The 20018-nt window shown below is 40.7% G+C and overlaps 2 protein-coding genes across 3 annotated transcripts; one reads left to right on the top strand and one right to left on the bottom strand.

The window, feature by feature from the left end:
• The first annotated feature begins 69 nt into the window (after positions 1-69).
• Positions 70-3232, top strand: LOC139199222 (uncharacterized). The gene is made up of 5 exons (XM_070828260.1): positions 70-100; positions 440-599; positions 753-860; positions 1116-1653; positions 2363-3232. Exons 2-5 carry the CDS (start codon positions 453-455, stop codon positions 2572-2574), a joined length of 1005 nt encoding a protein of 334 aa, XP_070684361.1. The 5' UTR covers positions 70-100; positions 440-452; the 3' UTR covers positions 2575-3232.
• A 3731-nt stretch (positions 3233-6963) lies between these two features.
• On the bottom strand, positions 6964-18958 carry LOC139198851 (signaling lymphocytic activation molecule-like). Of its 2 annotated transcripts, none has more exons than XM_070827814.1 (6): positions 18756-18943; positions 13538-13825; positions 11456-11764; positions 11232-11339; positions 7880-7938; positions 6964-7248 (listed from the first exon to the last, which is right to left on the bottom strand). In XM_070827814.1, the coding sequence occupies exons 1-6, from the start codon at positions 18790-18792 to the stop codon at positions 7099-7101; spliced, it is 951 nt and encodes a 316-aa protein (XP_070683915.1). In that variant the 5' UTR covers positions 18793-18943; the 3' UTR covers positions 6964-7098. The 2 variants fall into 2 exon arrangements, with proteins under 2 accessions (XP_070683915.1, XP_070683917.1); XM_070827816.1 differs by having other exon boundaries at positions 7112-7248; positions 11228-11339; positions 18756-18958.
• Between the last annotated feature and the right edge of the window lie 1060 nt (positions 18959-20018).

The raw sequence follows: 20018 nt of genomic DNA, 5'->3' as shown, positions 1-20018 counted from the left end.
AACGAGCACGCATTTGGGCACCGATGGGGACGGGGGCGGCGCTGCGGACTGTTTCCGTTTTGGTTTCTATCGATAGAGAAGAGGGGCGTTCAAATACCAGGTAAACAGCCGACACCTCATCTTCACCTGCCACTTTTCAGCCTCACTTGTTGCTACATACAGCTTCTTATATTCATTTTTCAATGTAGCTGCAGTGATTTACAGAGTCGCGGTTTCATACATGTCGTAATGTCAAAGCCAACCTTTTAAAGTTGAGGCCAACATCTGGCCTAATAATTGGTTCTAATTTAAGAAAATACTTCCAAGGTGTCATTTTTTAGAAGAGGGGGAATTATAGTGTCCTCACGTGCCCTCCCCTCTATCTTTGTCTCACTGTGTGATACTCTCTCTCTTTGTGTGTGTGTGTGTGTGTGTGTGTGTGTGTGTGTGTGTGTGTCAGCCTCAGACCCACTATGGTTCAGTTTCAGCTCTATACTCTAGAGCACCTGATGAATTCAAGGTTTGGCCGTCCTTTTCCACGACATGGCCTCCAGCTCTTGTTCTGGTTTTCCAACCACTGTGTGACCTTTGAACTCTCTAACTTTGAGCTCATCATGAAGGTAAAATTACATCAGATCACACTTTGAGGAGGCCACAGCAGGGCTGCAGTGATGTCGCTGCTTTAATACTGGCTGTTTCCAATTAAACAAACGTGTGTAAGACAGAAGAAAGTACTAACTAATATGCAGAGTGACCAGAGTCTGTTTCCACAGCTGGCGTCAGACTGTCAGCCTGAGAGAGGTTTCTACGGCTTCCATCTGTTTGGAAATATTGAGAAACTTCTGCCTGCACTGGAGAGGGGGCGCAAGACTAAGAGACAGGTTTGTGCCATGTTCTGCTTCTTCAGTGTTATTTCTACAGTGTTATCTATAAAGATCGGTTTACTGTAGACCAGAGTGCTACGCAGCCTGTGAAAGGAGGCGAAACTAGGCCTGCTATTTGATTCTCTCAATTAATTCATTCTTACATATTTTTTTGTTTATTTAGTTTAGCTTACCTTTATTCTCTAACAGCCATCTCATTCAAATACACCCATTAATCTCCCGCTCTTTCTCTTTGTCCGTCTCTCCCTCCAGGTTGCCTACTTTGAAGTCGGCAACCTGAACACAGAGACCTACCCGGCTTCTGCAGACCTCCCAAAATATGTGAGGGAAAATTATGGGATGGATGGTAACTGTGGCAATTACAATATAGACCGCATCATAATCAGTTACCAGGTGAGAACCAGGATAGTGGGGACAGTGTACGTCACTGAGCACGACGAATCTGCCTTTGGAAGGTTCAGTCGCGACAGGACTTATGAGATCAGCTCTGAACTGATTCAAGTCCTGCAGAGCCCACAGCTGGTTCTCCCCACCTTTCTCACCCAGATGGGCTACTATGGAGACACAGATGAGATTCAGGCCAACAATACACTGCAGATATACTACCCAGAACCTTCAGCCTACCAAATGTTCAACACTGTGCAGACCTACAGTGGATCTACAGGAAGAACCGATCAAAGTGACAGCTTACAATTCTTCTCAGAAGCCTACAACAGCAGATTTGTGGAAAACTACAATGAGGTGCAAAGTTATTGGCCGTCCAGGTGGGAGCAGCCTTATGATGCCGAAGGTGCAGTACCCGTTGTGTCCGGTGCATGTAAGACAAGATAAGATAAACTTTATTGATCCCACAGTGGGGAAAGTTCACTGTTCTAGCAGCACAAGAGACAGACATAAAGCAAACAATTAAAGAAAGAGAAATGAAATAAACATAATATCCACAGAAACATTATGTACACAGTAATACAATAATTATAAAGAAATCGCATCTGTTCTTTACATTTCATGTGGGTCTTAATGAAATGGAATTTTGAATTCCAAAAAATGCAATTGTGCAATACGTGTGACTGACTGGCCACAGTGACTAAAGGGTCAGTTCACCCAAATTATTTAAATTATTTTCCCCCTCTTACCTTCTAGTCGTAGCCATCCTTGCTGATAGGTTTGGGAGTTTTTGCTCAGGTTTTCATACACCTGTCTTTGAGATTCTGTTGCCATCTTAATACAACAGCTATCTAAGGAAGTTTGTGAGATTTATATCTCAGAAGACAGAAACATTAAACCTGAAATTTGCACACACTTCGCCGTAGTAGATTAATAGCCGTTATCGTTAAGTGGCAAATGTGTAATGTGAGGGAATCTACCCTTTAATGATAAGTTGTTGAACAAACTATAATTCACAGTGACATAACCTAGAATTTAAATCAGCACCACTGTGTCCTATAAACATCAACCTGGCTTTGAATGTTGTTTGATCCTCTGTGAATTTCTGTCTCTAGGTTTTAATAAAGCCAAGAAAAGGAATGGAGGTGGTGGCCCCAGCTTCTTCAAGATTCTCCTCAGTGTTGGAGCGCTCTACTTAGCGGCCAAATGTTTCGGCTGGCTGAGAGGCCCGAGGAAGGAAGACCTGATGGAAAACATTGTCAAGATGCTGCCAGGGAGGACTTCAAGTTATCAGCCATCCCACGTCATGCTGGATTATGTGTTCTAGAATTTTAGGGCGAGGACGTTTGTGAAGATGCTGGAATCTGCACACCCTAATCAATTTTCAGTGCTTTTAAAATGATTTGGAGTCATGGTTTGGACAAGGACCATATAATATTCCATACTGGACTTCTACTGGATTGAACTTCTATTTTCCACACTGGAAAAAAAACATTAATTGTCATTTTAATATCATTATCTTGTAAAGAGCTTAAGCCTTCAGTGTGGAACTTTTGTCTCCCCGCTGAGTTATTACACAAGCACTGTCGACGTGTGCTAATGACGCCATGCCATAGATCACTTTCTTTTCTCGACTGTAATCCTTTCTGTGAATGCTGCGTTTCATTTTTATCTACATCAGAAGCTTTTCATGGTGTTACTGCCGTGCATGAAATGGATCACTACTGATTTAAAGACTCCGGTGTACTGCAAAATGCAGAGAAATCTACCTGGCAGTGATTGTGTGAAGTCATTTGGTGAGGGCTTGAATGTAACAAGCGTTCAATTACATGTAAAAGTATTGCACTCAGCTTTATGCTTAATTTTAAAAACATGAAGCACTGAAATTAAATCAGACATATTGAATGTGCAAATTGGATATTTAATATATAAACTGGACACCTCCCACATTTAAATTCATTTTAGTATAAGATACAATAAAGTACAAAGAACACATTAACCCACATTAACTTCAAATTAACTTTGTAATATGTTATACATCACTGTCATTAGGAGAGAAATAGGAAAGGATTCTTTAATATGAGTATGAACAAGAGGAATAATTAAAACTGTTCCTATGGACACCTGACTATGGTCTAATAACAGATCTGAAAAATAATTTGTCATTAACAATTGAAGCAGTGGTAAAGTCCTGAAGTCATATAACAACCAATGTTGCATGTCCTACTCTTCACTCTGATGACCTAGTAAAGTAAGACATGATAGTAGTAGTAGTAGCACTAGTATTATGTTTGGAGACAAAAGATGCCATTATACACTGTTGCCCATAAAGTTGGAATAAAATGTTTTTTTACCTCTTCTCATGAAATGATTGTGACAATGTGATTTATTCTTGATAGATAAAGTGTATATCTTCTCAACTTTATTGATCAAACTCCACGATTAACCTTTGCAAACTGTGTATTCAGGCTTTAACAAAATTGGAGGTATTGAACAATTATTCCAACTTTATGGGCAACAGTGTATTATGCCAGAGAAGAGAAGTCATGAGGGACTTACTCTCAGCCTCAGTCCTGAACACTAATATTATTACTGCTCCGGCATTAGACTGTGCTGTACTGTGACACACACTACTCACTAAAAGTCAGGGATGTTCAGCTTTCAGGTGAAATTTCAGGATGAACCTAAAATGCATTCTAACCTTTCCAGGTGAACTTAATGTGACCTTCTCTAAACCTTTGAATGCACATGTCCAACTGTTCAGTGTTTCAGTACTTTCTGCACCAGCTGCTGTTCTCTAACAAGAAGCTTAACAGCAACATTCACAACAGGTTTGATCCATGAATCCACCAATACATTTCCTGCTTCAGTTAGAATTGGTATTTAAACAGTCCTCCTCATCCTGCTGTTCACATTCTGACATCATGAGACCAAGACGACACCTAACAGTTGATCAGCAGCACCTCAACACTGGAGGCTTCAAACAGGAAGTCCTCAGACGGAGGTGTTCACTGAGCTTAGAGGGTCACAGAGTGTCATCAGGAGGTTGGAACAGTGATACAGAGACTGGAAGAGTCACAGAAAGGAGAGGAGTGGACGTCCTTTGGCCACGTCCCAATTTATTGAGACACTGAAAATGTTTTGTTGTGGTATACCTACCACTGTTGTTAGATTTTCTTTCAATAAATTGTTTAAAATGAATTACCATTGCATGCTTCTACTTAAATGTCCTACTTTCATGATATAATATCACTGTAGCATTCACTTTTTCCATTTTCCATATATTTCACCTGAAAGTCGAATATCCCTAACTTTTTGTGAGTAGTGTATGCTTTATATAGAACAACAGAGGGCAGTATTGAATTAGAAATAATTTCCATCATATTTCTCGTCTTCCGGGAGGGGGAGAGCTCACAGGTGTGTGTGTGTGAAAATAATGTTCATTATGACAAATAACGCCACATTCTCCGCTATCGTTAAAATAATAAGATTATCAGAAGCAGCACATCTCTGACTCAACGGCAACAAAATATATAAATGATGGTTAACAAAGCTAAGATAAGTGAAGAGTGGACAACTGGACAGAAAAAATGGGATCAATGCATCTCATATGATTGTATCATGACATGTCATATGGCCGTTTTCCCCAAAAAGTTTATGACCATTTCGTTCATCTATTACAAGCCCATCTGTGTGGGTTTACTCAGGAACATGCACTGATGGATGGAGCTGTTGCTCCTTATCTACAACAACGAACCCATGGGTTAAGCTGCTCATCATGAATAGCTGAGGAGAGTTGAAATGTTCAATCTACGTCAGTACGTGTTTGAAGGTGAAGCGATACAATCATTTGAATGAGGCGTTTCTGAATAAACCTGGGGCTCATTTGAAGTTCTGGATTGGTTTTAAGTCAGTCACCACCCAAAGTAAGTGAATGTGGGCTGACAGAAGATCACTCCACCACGTGAGTGTTAACGTTTTCCATCCCTTTGAAATGTGAAAGTCAAAACACACGAGAAAGCCAACACCATGCTTCTCCAGTAACACCACTGAGTGTAAGTTTAGATTTCACACATTATGATTGGATGTATTCTCGTATGTCTTAAATAATGACTGACAGTATCATTGTTATTCATTTGAATCTACAAACAGAACAGTGCTACCGAGGTGCCACTGGCGATTAGTCCTTACTTACACACAAGCACATGAATGATTTAAAACAATAGTAAAAATAAAAGATGAGGCAGTACAATGTGAGTGATAAGATTTCAGCGGATGAGAACTTTTTGAAATTGCAATTATTAAGTGCTCTTTATTTTAATTTCGTTCTAATGACCCAACACTTGAAAGCACTGTAAGCCATATTTGCCACTAAACAACACGGAAGCAGCAGCTACTGGAAAACCTGAAAACACAGTGTGTGTGTGTGTGTGTGTGTGTGTGTGTGTGTGTGTGTGTGTGTGTGTGTGTGTGTGCGTGTGTGTGTGTGTGTGTGCGTGTGTGTGTTATGACCACGGAACCATGGTGATTTCCTGTCACTTTCTGTGGTGGGTTTTTTCACCTTCACACAACTGCTAGCTCCCAGCGACTATGGAAGATTTAAAATGCCGAAATTAAAACAAATTTGTGCAAAATGACACTTAGAGAAGACTCTGTTAAATCAAAAATATGTTTTTCATTTTATGACACAGAACATACATCCATAAGAATTAAACAACAGTATGCATTTTTTGTTTGATTTATTTTAAATTTTGATTCTTGGTAGGATTTTTTTTTTAAATATGCTGATTTTCTGTGATGTGCTTTAGATATGTTTTTACATCATGTTCTTTCATTTTTATATGTATTTAACCATGCACCAATTTTTTTTTTGTGTGATCCCCATTCCAAAAATGGAACTTTTTCTCTTTATGGCTTGATTAAATTACACCCAAACCCCAGTAAACTATCTTAAGTCCTGCGCAATTGAGCCTGCAACACATAAAAACACCTGTCTATAAATGACACTGTACCTTTTCCCCTGTATTGGAAAAATTGCTGTCATATGCTGACTGTGTATTGTTATGTATGCTGATAGAAGAAGCACAAACTGTACATAACTACAGGTTCCTCCTGTAGTGGGTCAGACTGTATCCGCTAGATAAGATGTTTTGGTGCAAATCATGATGACCTGGCACACTGTGTTGTATAGATATCCTGTGTGTGAGACCTCAGAGCACACTTAGAGAATCTAACGTGGGACGATATTCAAAATGTCAAATGGCATGCTGTAGATGACTTCTGGTGAGTTTCATCCATTTATCTTTTCTTCATTTTGAATGTGAGCACTAGCACGAAAGCTAGCACGAAATCTTAACTTACACAGAACAATACAACCCATTGTCTACAGTCTCTTCCCCTTTTTTTTTACAGCCCAGTATCTGTTGCACTTGCCTGCAGGCTATCACACAATAACTGTCACCTGCACCGCAGTTGGTCACAGCAGATGGTAGGGACAGAGTAATAAGACTGTTTTGTGTCACACAACCAAGACAAAGTACAGTATACAAAGGTTTTTTTGCAAATAAATATAATACGAATATTTTATTTGGTGTATGGGGTTATTGGATTAATGCATTGTTGCACTCACATCCAAGCTGTCACATAGCATCTAACATGGCAAGAACATAGCATTTGATATCCTTTGTGAGGTACAACTCAGACTCTCCTTCACTGCTTTACATTCAGAATATCTTTATTACATACAGATCAACTAACACACTTTGGCTTGAAATTGTAGTAGGCCCGTGAAATGTGTGAATAACAACAAACAGTGCAGATCTCCTCAATGTCTTTGAAATTTCTCAGTTGCTCATGCATATGGGCAGTCAATTGTTTGGTCATAAACATGATCAGCGGGGTCTGTATGAATCGACACCATGCGATGAGCCTCCAGTTTATCGTAGACTGTTGTTAGATTGGCGCGGTCAACTGGTCCTGATGAATCTGGTGAATTTCCTTCCTGTAGGAACAAAAACAAAAGAAGCAAAGAGTGGCATACGGAAATTTAGTGGGAGTCTTTTTTACCAGCAGCTCAGCCATCTGATCTGTCTGGCGCTGTAGCTCCAGTGGAAAAACGCAAAAGCAAGACACAAAAGAAAATTTAAAGTGATGAAAGACAAAATGCTGTGACTTTGATGGATCTGGGCTTGTTCTATCTTTTGGATGGTCAAACCATTTAAGTGATATAGCTTGTAGAAACAAGCTTGTGGTAGATACAAGTTAATATTGGCAGAAATCTCTTGCATTCCTGCATGAGGCTGGTGGTCAGTTAGTTTGTTCTGGTTAACTGAGCTGATTTTTTCAGGGGCTTTTGACTTTTGACACTGTGCTGTTAGGTGCACTTCACGCTGTATCTTTGCCTTACGTCTTCCCAATCTGCGTATCCTCCCTTCAAAATTAAAAACCTCTGGTACAAAGGAGTAAAGACAAGTTCACCTCTAGACTGGTCATTTATTGGAGCTGTATTGAATTACCTGTCTACATGATGGATTTACTTTGTGGGAGGAACAAAGCAAACATTGCTATAAAAAAACATTGCTTAGCAACAGGATTACCATTTAAAATAACCTAGGGTGTATTTGTGTACCAACCTGAGTATGTCTGTCAGTTGTAAGTATGTCAGTATACAGCACGTCTGAGTTCACTGCATCTGCAAAGATACAGAGAGTCGGAGATACAAAGTTGAAGGTTAACTTGCAATTAAGTCATTATGACAAAACCTAAGTTATATAGAAAACCACAAAGTGCTTCACAGTTGTGAAAAAGATGCTAATGCTAATGTTATTATATCCTGACACATAATGGCAAACTTTACAGTGTAGTGATGTGACCACAGCGTTAGCCAGAGCCCAGAGATATCTACCTGTAGTGTTATCGATCCATAAGCTTATAGGCTGTGGTCCGTCATAGTTGCATGAATAAATATCTACAACCTCCTCAGTATCAAAATCACCTTCACTTCCATTCATATCTATTGTGTGAATCTACTGCTCTCCCTCATGTTAGGTCACTTCTGGTTTGGCTTTTTCACATGCAAATGATTCCATATGTGATTATACTTTTATGAAAATCTACTCCCTTGATCATTTTCCTACACATTGATTGGACGGAGTCTCCAACCTGACTACTGACTTGAAGCAAATGAGGAACTGTGAAAATGCACCTGCTAGGCAAACTACCGGTGTCACTAAACTTGTTGATTCAAGGCTTTGTGTGTCAACTCAGTTGGAGTTTACTGTGGAACTGTGGAAACAGTCCACTCGTGATTGTACAGCTGTTTTAAGTGTTGCTTCTTTTACCTTTTAGACAATCTGTGGCTGAGAACAGACACTGGCTTGCAGAGAGCACAGAACACCAGTTATACTTTGGCCTCTCTGATGTGACCAGAGCCATTTGGCATTTTAACTGGTGAGAGCGATGGTCAGCGATGGCTTAAAATGAGAAGTTGCAGCCTGAATGCTTGTACTTTGAACTTTGCTAATTAGAGAGAGTTCAAGCTGATATAGATTTATTAAAGGTCCCATATTATGTACATTTTTTTTAGTTCATGCTTGTTTTGGAGATCCTACTACATAGCACGCTTTTCATGTTCAGATGATAGAATAAATAAAAAAATGTATATTTAACTAAAAAGAGGAGACCGCCGGTAGCTACATTATCCGTCTTTTGTTTATTCTAGTTTTTGTCTTTAATAGTTTAGGGGGAGACGTCAGGAGCGACGATCCGCTGTAGGGTTGGCCTGACGTTGCCCTTCTTTTGTTTCTTTTGGCCAGGGTCTCCAGTCCCTTTTTGTTTCACTTTTGGTTTGCTTGGGATTTGTTCTAAAATAAAGCTTGTGGGTAAATAGTCAACTACCTGTATTGGCGTCCTTTTTCTTATATGTTGCTGCCTCCTGCCCCTAGACAGCTTTGTTTGATTTGTTTGTGGGGAGGCCGTAACAGACGGGTACAGTCTATACAGTGTAACATCCAGGTTCAATGTTCTATCCCCTCTTATTATAGGAGGTAAAACTGTGGTTAAATGACATGTCCAATGGGATCAGTGTTAGGGCTCGGCTCATGTCTCTGTAGTAACTCTGTCTGCTTCATGTGCTCCTCTCAGCAGTAGCAAAGCGGCAGCAGTGAGTGTATAACCGCTTTCATATAACATAGATAAATAAACCTGATATGACCTCATTATACTCAACACAAGTCTGTGTGTGTGTGTGTGTTAGAGTGTCAATTTCCACAAAGAGCTGCAGAAAAGTTTGGGAAATTCCACAGTGATGAATGTGTCACAGTGTGTAGCCAAGTCTGTAACACTAGAAGCCTTTCGTTATAGCAAACATCCTCTCATGCATCTGATTCTGAGCCAGTTTCAGGCCGACATTTGCACTGTGCAGCAGGGGTTACTGGAACATGAAGACTTTTTAAGTAAAATTGTTGAATCTGCTACAAAAATCATTGAAGGAAAAACTTTTATAAATGTAAAAATGATTACATGCTGTATAAGCTGCATGACGTGAGGACATTTGCCTTAATTTCTCTAATAAGTTTGAATTAGACATATAAATGTCCATGTAAATGTATCTAATTAACATTTCGCTCTTTGCTATAAGCTCTAATGACTAGCATAATGTTACCCTAAAAGGTTTAGAGTTTGGGGATTCCCCACAATCTGCCGAACTTCCTATCTGATAAATATTTGTTTAACTTCCTGTATAATTCTGGGAAGGTAGGAAGCTGTCCCGCAGCTGCCTCTGTTTACTTTGACGCTGTCCTCACAGGAAAAATGTCAGCGTTGGTTTACTGCCTAATGTCTCCTCTTATGACTAAGGGCGCTCGGCCCTGTGGAATATAACTGTGGAGTGTCGGGAAAAGGGTGACAGTAATGAGATGTTATTGCACCACAAACCCAAAGAGTCAGACCGTGCATGGGTGACTGCTGTTTGCATCCTGTTTACACCCATGAAGTTTAACCAAGCAGTTCTTTAAATGTAGTTCCCCTGCAAAACATTTCATCTTAAATGAGCACACTGCAGTCATAAGCCTAAAGCTGTGGTTTCCAGTCAGTTTGGCGTGTGGTCACGTACCAGTGATGATAGGTTATGAAATGAGCCTATGCTTATATATATTTATCACTCCTTTTATATATATATATATATATATATTTTAATAGTTTTTTTCTTTTAATTCTTAATTGTGCATGTTACTCTAGCTGTTGATACACTTTGTTGTAAGAAGAGTAAGTCGCTTGATCCATGTTCACATTTCACAATCATTTCCCCCTGTTCTGCTTGAAGAAGTAGAAAAGGTCCAGAGGTAAAATTCCCCAGTTCTTCACATGAAGAAAAAACAAAGATAAGGTGAATGTCATAAGATAAATGAGCTCATTTCAGCATCTGACTCGTATGGCTTGCTGTGTTTGTGCCTGCTTTTTACTGTTGATGGAAAGCACCGGAGAAAAGCAAACTCAGAGGAAAGTTCCTCATTGCCAACCTAATGATATCATGTACTTTGTTTGCATTCACAACCACAGTAAAATATAGAAAGTACCAGTAGTTCACTGACCAGGCCGACAAACGGACCCTGTCTGACATGGCATGATGGCATGTATGAAGAGTATTAATGTCGTTTTGGTGTCAGATGTTCCCACATTGAAAGACAGAAAAAATACTCTCTCATACGGTAATAATACCACAGAGAACATTAAATGAACATTATCTTAAGAACTTCTACTGCTCTGAATAGTTATCAATATATCCACCTTTCAAAGAACTGCACCTTACAACATCAAGAACCAAAGTGAGAGATACAGTGACAAATGTTGTAATAATTGTGTATGACCAGCTGAATATAATAAATTGTGATCGCTCTGCGGTGTTTGAATGCCTCTGCCTAACGTGACCTCTACTTTAATGCAGGAGCTGCTCTAGAAAAGTTTAGAGAGAGATGAAGTACCTGCCTTGTGTGTGCATAGTTGTCCTCTTGGTTTTGTCAAGATACTTGTACTTGATGATAAAGGCAACAAGTACAACAATTACAGTCAACACGACGCAGATCACAATGATATCTGTCAAAAAAAAAGACACGCAACAATAGAACAAAACACATTAACCGTTAATGTGCTAAGAGCCTTTAAAACATGAGACTGTTATCTTTTTATGTCAGTGTTAGACTTTGTCTTACAATGTCTTCTGCCCCAGCTGTCTGTGTTGCCCCGGTTGTCTGTGGCGTCCTGTTCACTGCAGGACGTGTGGACATTGACTGGAAGAGTCTTTTCCTCAGCAGGGTTGGCAGCCACACATCTGTAAGAGGAGTTGAAATGCTGCTTGTCCACGGTGTAAGGCAGAGGGAGAGCCGAGCTGCTGTGGTTCACTACGTCCTCGTCTTTGTACCATGACAGAGTCGTCTCTTCAGCTTTCTCCACTAAACACAGCAAGGTGCAGCTCTCAGCACTCACATTCAGTGTGGTCACTGCAGGAGTCTGGATGGACTCTGCAGAAGAAATTGATGGAGATTAGAAACAAAATGGCTGACTGTAGTGGTCCTAAACAACGCTTCCACTCTCTTCATGGTGACTCATGGTGTGCCATAAAGTGCAGCTTGGAACATTGAGTACTCAGAAACTACACAAAGCTCCATCAAAGTGTGTTCAAGCAGAAATGAGCAAGAGAAGGAGAGGGCCATGCTGTATGACTGTGTGTAATCCCTTAGTTTTACTCCTACGAGTACAGGCCAATGTATCAACTCCCTACAGTATGTTATCAATTAATAAGTGTCAATGAGGGCCGACAGTTGGATGCATTTTTAGTTTGTAGGCTAACAGAAACAGTTATAGATTGATAGATACATTTCTATCTCTATATCTATATCTATATCTATATATCCAGTAAACCTACACTTATGACACCAGCAAAATGTTTGTGGTTGGCACATCCTGCTGTTGCATGCCTTCACCCTCTGCAGTTACAGTCTTGTTTAACTGTCTCACACAGGTTGCCTCATCTTCTCTCAATACAAAAATGCAATGAAAGCCACTGAATACCAAGTGAACAGCAGCTTTCTGAAGTAAATATTCAAGCATACACTCACAACCCAGAGAAGCTATATAAAGCTACACAGGAAGAACATATCTGAATGTGTCTAACACCACCGGGCTGCCTCCAAAGGCTGTTGCTGGGAACCATTAACCAGCATGAACCAATAAACCAACAGCAGATGACCACAGTGTTCTTGAAGCAGCGTAGCCTGGTCCCAGCATGTGAAGGGCTTTGTGGATGAGGAGGAGGACCTTTAATGTTAAATGTTACAGGAAGCTGTCGCTGGGCTACTAGAACTGGATGAATCCTCTTGGTTCTGGTTAACAGCCAAGCTGCAGAGTTGTGAATGAGCTGAATTCTCTGTGTTTTCAAGTCAGCTTGATATGAAGGCATGAATCAGTTTATCATCTTTTAAATTTATAAATGGTTGTACTTTGATGATGTCTTTGAGGCTTAGATCTGTCTCTAATGTATAACCTCTAATTCAATTCTATAACATCCATATTTAATCCAGGGAGTTAATGTGTACAGATTATTAAACAACATTTGTCTTTTTGATTTGGGGCCAACTAGCAGGATTTCAGCTTTGTCCTCATATAACTTTAAGAAATCATTGCTCATCCATTTATTTATTGCCAAAAGAGGTAGTAATGCACTGCTTGTTGTACCATTTTTGAGAATTCTTTTGTTTAAGACGTGTGTTTTTTTGCACTTTTCACTTGTGGATCCCATACGGGTCAAAATACCACTCAATCATACTCAATTCTGATTGGTCAATTACAGCATTCAAAGGTCTGCTATTTCTGTATAGCAGACCATTGCTATGGACACAGATCTGATAGCAGAAGCAGCAAAGTCATTTTTGAGTCAATAAAATGTTTTTATGTCAGCATTTGCTGTCAGATTGTTGCTTTCTTTAGTGCGCAGCCATGTAATAAGCAGGGTCATGTTGGGGCCCTACATCACCCTGTTGGGGTTCATTTCACAATAATGACAGGCTTGCTATACATTATCCATTCCTTATAGCCTGGCTCTGGTTTGTACCTGCCCTGCTACCTGCTGGGCTGCTGGCGGCCGTATGGTCAGTAGTTGCAGTTTCAATCCTGACAAGGACCTTCTTCATGTCGGCTTTTTAGAAGTAAATTATTCTAAAATCACAGTGAGTTCACAATGAGGTAACTTAGGGCAACACACTGCTCAGTATACTATCAAAGGCAAAGTAACTCACCATATACTTTGAGTTGATAAGATGCAGTGAAGTTTTGAGCGTCAATTGTATAAATCCCTGAGTCATTCCTCTGAAGTCCTCTCACTGTAAAGAGTCCAGTGGTTTCATTCCAGAAAAGTCTGCCATTGAATATTGTCTTCAATATTCGGATTTGCCCATTTTCCACCATAGCAATAATCGTTCCTTTAAATAAAAAAAATCCAAACTTCACGGGGTCAGGTAGAGTGATGGATCCTCCCTCAGTGCCTGCCAGGTTCTTCACTTCAGCAGTTGCAGATGAGATTATCACTGTAAAATAAAGAGCGATACATGAGTCAACAGAGGTGTACAGTGTGAAGCAGATCCACTGACAATAACATCAGATCAATCCCAGCAGACATTGGGTGAGAGGTGGGGTCACCCTGGACTGGTCACCAGTCAATCACAGAGCCATAAAAGATCATTCTTATATGTGTCAGGGAACATCAAGCTGGACTTACACATGGCTTTGCATCGGTTTTGAAACAAAGCTGTATTCAAAACTGCCAACTACACACTCCAGACAAAAGCAGTCTGCAGTATATACTATATATGTACTGCATACTGCTTTTCATAGGAGCATGCAGTATGAAACTGCTCGGATCTCTCTCCTCAGAGCCGCCATGCAGGTACTATCGCCCCCACTAGTTGGAGGATAGTTCACTAGTCTCTTTAGGTGTGTTCTTGTCTCTTTGGGTGTGTTCTTGTTCTTGCACAGGTCAGAAGGTCTAAATATTGTGGCCTACAGCCTGTCTCTGGACAGAAGCTTCAGGAGCTGGTGGCTCTGGTCAGAGATGTGCTGCGGGGCTACGTTGGGTGCTGTATGGTTGGTAGTTGCAGTTTCACGAGGTTCTGTCAGGCAGCCCCGCGTAGCCCCTGTAATTTTGGCAGCCACACCAGAAACTGACCACCATCTAGCCCTCCTTGGCCTTCCATCTACTCATCCGGAGCTATGCTAGGTAACATTAGCATTAGCCAAGGTCACTTATGAACTCAATATGCCAGATGGTGGCAAAAAGCACCAGGTTTTCCATGTGAGTTTGCTGAAAGAATGGCTGGATAAACCTGCATCATCAACACAGCTGTGGGCTCGCTTGTGGTTGGAGAGGAGGAACCACAGGAGCTGTTCTTTCGGGCTGGAGTTGAAAAGCAGTCATTCCTGGAGCTGAGTCATCTGCCTCCAGACCAACAGGAGGACCTAGAGGTCATCATGCCTGCTGAGCTCTTTAGTACCAAGCCAGGTTGCACAAACCTCATTCAACATGAGATACACCTCTGTTGTCCCAACCAGCAACCCATCAGGGACACCACCTCCAGAGTTCCAGCTAAGCTGATGCCTACACTGAAGCAGGAGGTGATGGACATGCTTGTCATGGGTGTCATTGAGCCATCAAGAAGTGAGTGGTGTACTCCAGTGGTACTTGTCCCCAAGAAAGATGATGTAAGACAGAGATTTTGTGTTAATTTATCTAAACTGAATGCAGTCTTGGCTTTTGATGCCTACCCTATGCCAAGAGTAGAGGATTTGATTGAGCGCTTAGGAAAACCCAAATATCTGACAACTCCTGACCTTTGTAAAGGGTAGTGGCAGGTGCCATTGACTGAATCTTCTAAAGATTTGACAATGTTTAGGGTCCCTAGTGGACTCTATCGTTTCAGAACAATGCCATTTGGACTGCATGGAGCTCCAGCTACGTTTCAGCGGTTGGTGGATTTGTATTTTGTAACTTAAATTTACCTTCATGGTAGTACTGAAGTACTACCTAATGGGTGATGAATTTGTAGACTGACCATCGTGCATTACAGTGGATGAACAGAATGAAGGATTCCAATACAAGGATTACAAGATGGTATTTGTTCCTGCAGGCTTTTCGTTTCAGGATCCAGTACAGACCAGGACATAAGAATGTTGTGGCTGACTTCCTGTCCCATTCCTTTGAGGAGTAACTCTCTTGGACATGTTCATGGTACATTCTACTTTCATTTCCGGTTTGTCGGAGCTTCTGTGTACTGTGCTGTCGATAGCGTCTTCGCATTTTTCATCTTAACTGGATCTATTTCATGCTTCACTATCACGCCTAATCACTAGTTGTACATTTAAATCTAAAACTAGCACTCATAAGTCGCACTTTCTTTTGGTGATTGTCTCGCTATTCCTGTAATTATATACCTAGATCACCAGCTAGCTTAAATAGCTTCTCTCTCTCTCCCTCTCAGTCCCCTGCTGTCTCTTGCTCAGTGTGCCACATGTTTAGTTATTCCTCGGCCTCCTTTAGTGAAACTGGTACGTGTAATGAATGTAGTTTATCTGCTGTGCTGGAGGCGAGGCTTAGTGAGTTGGAGACACGGTTCCGCACCATAGAGCAAAAAGCAGTAGCTGTAGCTAGCCAGCCCCCAGTAGCTGGTGCGGGCCGACCTAGCTTAGCTCATACTCCCCTGGTGGTTCCTGAGCAGCCGGGAGGCCAGGGTGGCTGGGTGACTGTCCAAAGGAAACAGCCTTAAGGAGAAGCCCACGGTGCACCACCACCTTCAGGTCTGCAACCGATTCTCCCCACTCAGCGACACACCGGATATGTAAACCAGTGTCTCTTCTGCAAACACTGTGAAAAAGCAGGTTTCCAAAGGAAACTGGATTTGCTTGACGTAAATTAGCTGCTTTCAATATTAATTACAGTATAAACTGGAAATATAAATGCAACAGCTCATATGAAGAGGTAGCACGGTAGGTTTGATTCCGCTACATCTCGTTGTGACAGTAGTTACACTATTGTGTTTTGGATGGTTCCTCCAATGCAACAAAATAGCCATGTTTATGAAGGTTAAGACACATAAAGGTAGCAAGGAAGTCCAATCTCAGCCTACACGGACCAGCTAGAGTAAAATCAAACAGTAATTAAACAGTGATAAAAGCACTGAAACCTTCCATACATTCACTAGAGCTTTGATGAAGCTCATGACCCTCATGAGACAATCCTGTTTAAACAGTCCGTTGCGAGGCAACCTGTTAATGTGAGCAGGTGTGTATATAGTAGAAACACCAAACAGTGGGATGGAAAACCCCGCAGTGACAAGGTGGGAAAGCAGAGGCAACAACACACTCTAAAAAAGAATTCATGGCCTTAGTAGGTACAACTTGAAATCAAGAGCTTTTTCAACAAAAAAAATTTAATTTGTCACATACACTCATTTAATTCAGTTAAAAAGTTGACAAGTCAGTCAAACTTGAAAGAAAGAAATATGGATGGTGGTGTGGATACTTCTGATGAAGTGATGAAGATCATCATAACCAGAGGTGCCCTCACATCTGAACCAGTCAGGGCAAGCATCATGCTAGAAGGAACAAAAGTCCTGGAAGACCTAGATGTACCAAGGGCCTGTGCCATGCTAATGGGGCTAATCTACGCACTCAACAAACTGAAACTCAACACTCTTGAAGTGCTTCTAAAACTTTTCCTTGAGCTTGATGGTCTGAAAGCCAGACCAAACGTGATGTCTTTAAAAAAACAAACTGCTGTACTGAAAATGTGATACTCTTTTGGCTGAGTTTGATTATATCTTGCACTGTTGTGTTTTTAGTTTTACTGATTATACCTTGCAGAGTAGTCCGGCTAAAAGATCAAGGACGGTGGTAGGCAGGCAGACTCAGCAGACGTCTTGTGTGCGAAAGAGGTGATTTTATTTTACAGTGCATCTCCATTAAGTGCAACTCAACAACTCAAAAAACAAAATGTCACACTGTGGCAGCGCAGCGCAACTACAGTTAGTAAGGAACAAAGAATTGGACCACATTCTACCTGTAACTTTGTCACTTACCTTACTAGGTTATTATGAAGTGTGACGACATGATCTTAATGTTACAGATAGGATCAGAGTCTCTCTCGACTCATATTCAATTATTAATAATGTTTGATGTTGACGATTCGAAATCCTATTGTTTAAAAGAAACACTGACAGAACTGAGAGAACGATTCAACTCTATTTTTTTAAAATGGTGACATCTGTCATTATGGTAATATACAGTTGTCATTTATAATCTTGTAGGGCCAGCATGATTTATTAAAGTAACTTCATAAAGGGCATGCTTTACAGTTTTATTTGACAGTTCATTCAACAGTAGATTGCCCCAGCATAAACGCTAAAATATTAGTTTGTTAGCTTAATGTTCTATTCACTTTGTCTCCATTTTCAATGTTGTGTTGTCTGCTAGTGAGATCAGACATTCAAACATATCTTTTTGATTTGTTTTTCTACAACAATGCCTATTGTATGGTGTTATTTGTTGTACTCTTATAAAAAAGAATTTGTAATAAGTTTTAAAAAACAAAATTGTAATTAATGTTTAATTTATTCTGACTTTAGTTACTTCATTAAAAAATAAGTAGAAATAAATAAAATAAAGGGTTTAGAATAACTTATATGAACAAATTTAACAGCTTAATAAAACTAAAACATTTAGTTAAAAATTAAGTCGGTTCAACTCAATAAAACATGTAGAGAACTAAGCAAATCATGTTGGTTGCACTATACTAATTGAGTTCGTCTAACTTTACAAGTGCCATGGGATTTACTCAATAATGGGTTGAAACTTGAAAAGATCCATGCAAATTCTTACTACACCTTTTTTAAGTTGAGCCATTATATTTTTTGAGTGCAGAAGCTATTTTTCCTTTACACTGGATATATTCTGTTTTTGAAACATTTCTTTCCCACTGTCCCAATGGCGTATTACCTTGTAGACTGTTTTTTCATCTCATTTCCATGAACAAACCAAAATTTACATTGTCATTGCAAAACTATTTCCTGCTTCACTTGAACACAAACCTCCTGTGTACAGACAAAAAACACTGCTGAGAGACATGACTTTGGTCCTTTCTTTTACTGTTTTACTGTTTACTGTCTATGGGACTGTTCCTTTAACAGTCCCATAGTTCTTCCCCTCAGCTTACATTTAAAATGTCACTGATCCAAATATTTAACTCTTTCTTGTGGAGAACAAGGACAAACAGAGTAACAGAGACAAAAGTGGAGTTTGCTTTAAATGGACTAAATTTCCACATTTGGCCAGTTTTGGTTGTTTTTGTAAAGCCTGCAACACTTTCTCCGTTTGTACCTGCACACAACCACACAGCAGAAAAGTCTCTGATAAACAGCGATGGGGAGAAACACAAAGACACACAAACACATTCAGTTACAAACTCACCTATAAGAAGGACAACAGTTGTCATCTGTGCTTCCATTACAGAGTTAGACGGACATGAGGAATCGTTCTGATCCTGATCTTGATGCTGTTCATGTCTGTCTGTCTGCCTGCCTGTCTGTGTCTCAGCTCAAATGACTAATGTGACTGTGTGTCAGTAGATGGCAGTGTGGCTCACACTAGGGGTTATTAGAAATAAAATACTGTACATGTTTTTAACTTTTGACATTACAGGCAGCACACTTTTCTACCGTTGAATGCTGGAGGTATGGAGGAGTGGAAACGTTGCAAAAAAAACGTGTGGAAGAAGAAAAAGTCAGAATAATAAAGAACAGAATAACAACAGTGCTTCAGCAGTCACACTGTTGTTATCCTGTTTCAACTCCTTCATACCTTCAGCGTTTCTACCTTTTAAACTTTGTAAGATAGTATTTAATATAAACTCCGTTTAAGAAGCGCTTCACCAGCGGATGCGCAAAGACAGATCTCTCTCCAAACCTCGGATCCGCCTGAACTTGCGCCACAACGCTTGAATAAGAGTGGGATTGAGCCTCCACTCGTCCTGGGAGGGGCCTCCGCGGGACATTAGATCCGCGGCTCGGTTCTGTTCGCCCGGAAAGTAGACCGCTTTGATGGAGCTCAGGTCCTTGTGGGACCACAGCAGCAGCTCTCTGGCTATTATTCCCAGCGCACGGCGCCCTGCTGATTTATGTGGGCTGTGGCTGTTCTGTTGTCTCTCCTCACCAGGGCATGGCTGCAAAATGCTTCAGCACCGTGAGGAGCTCCAGGCACTTTATGAGGAGGGATGGAGGCTCTGGCTACTTTCCTCCCACGTTCCTCCCCAGAGGGAGACGTCTGTAAACACCTGTCCAGGGTGTGCCCCGCCTCACCCCCAAAGTCAGCTGGGACCGGTTCCAGCTCCCAATCCCAATGGATGGTTGTTAATGTCTTATCTGTGGTGGTGGGTTCGGGAGTGGGGGTTGTTTGTACTGTTTTATTGCATTTTTTTAAATTTATTTTATTTGTAAAGCACAATGTGTTGCATTTCATTTGTATGAAAAGTGCCATATAAATGAAATCTGACTGATTGAACCTCTGCTGTCAAGAACTCAGAAATCCTTCAACTAGCTGTCAATATGGTCATTCTGGTCGTCGTAATTGGCTCTCTTTCCTTGTTTATTGGGGTGGTGCACCAATCGAGGTGGACTTGGTGGTAGAGTGCATACCATTAACATGACATGAACTAACCTCTGATGGATGGGACCC

The sequence above is a fragment of the Pempheris klunzingeri genome, chromosome 3, assembly GCF_042242105.1.
Source record: "Pempheris klunzingeri isolate RE-2024b chromosome 3, fPemKlu1.hap1, whole genome shotgun sequence".
In the NCBI taxonomy this organism is placed as follows: Eukaryota; Metazoa; Chordata; class Actinopteri; order Acropomatiformes; family Pempheridae; genus Pempheris; species Pempheris klunzingeri.
Note: the sequence above shows the minus strand (reverse complement) of the source record. Positions and strands in the feature narration are given on the sequence as shown.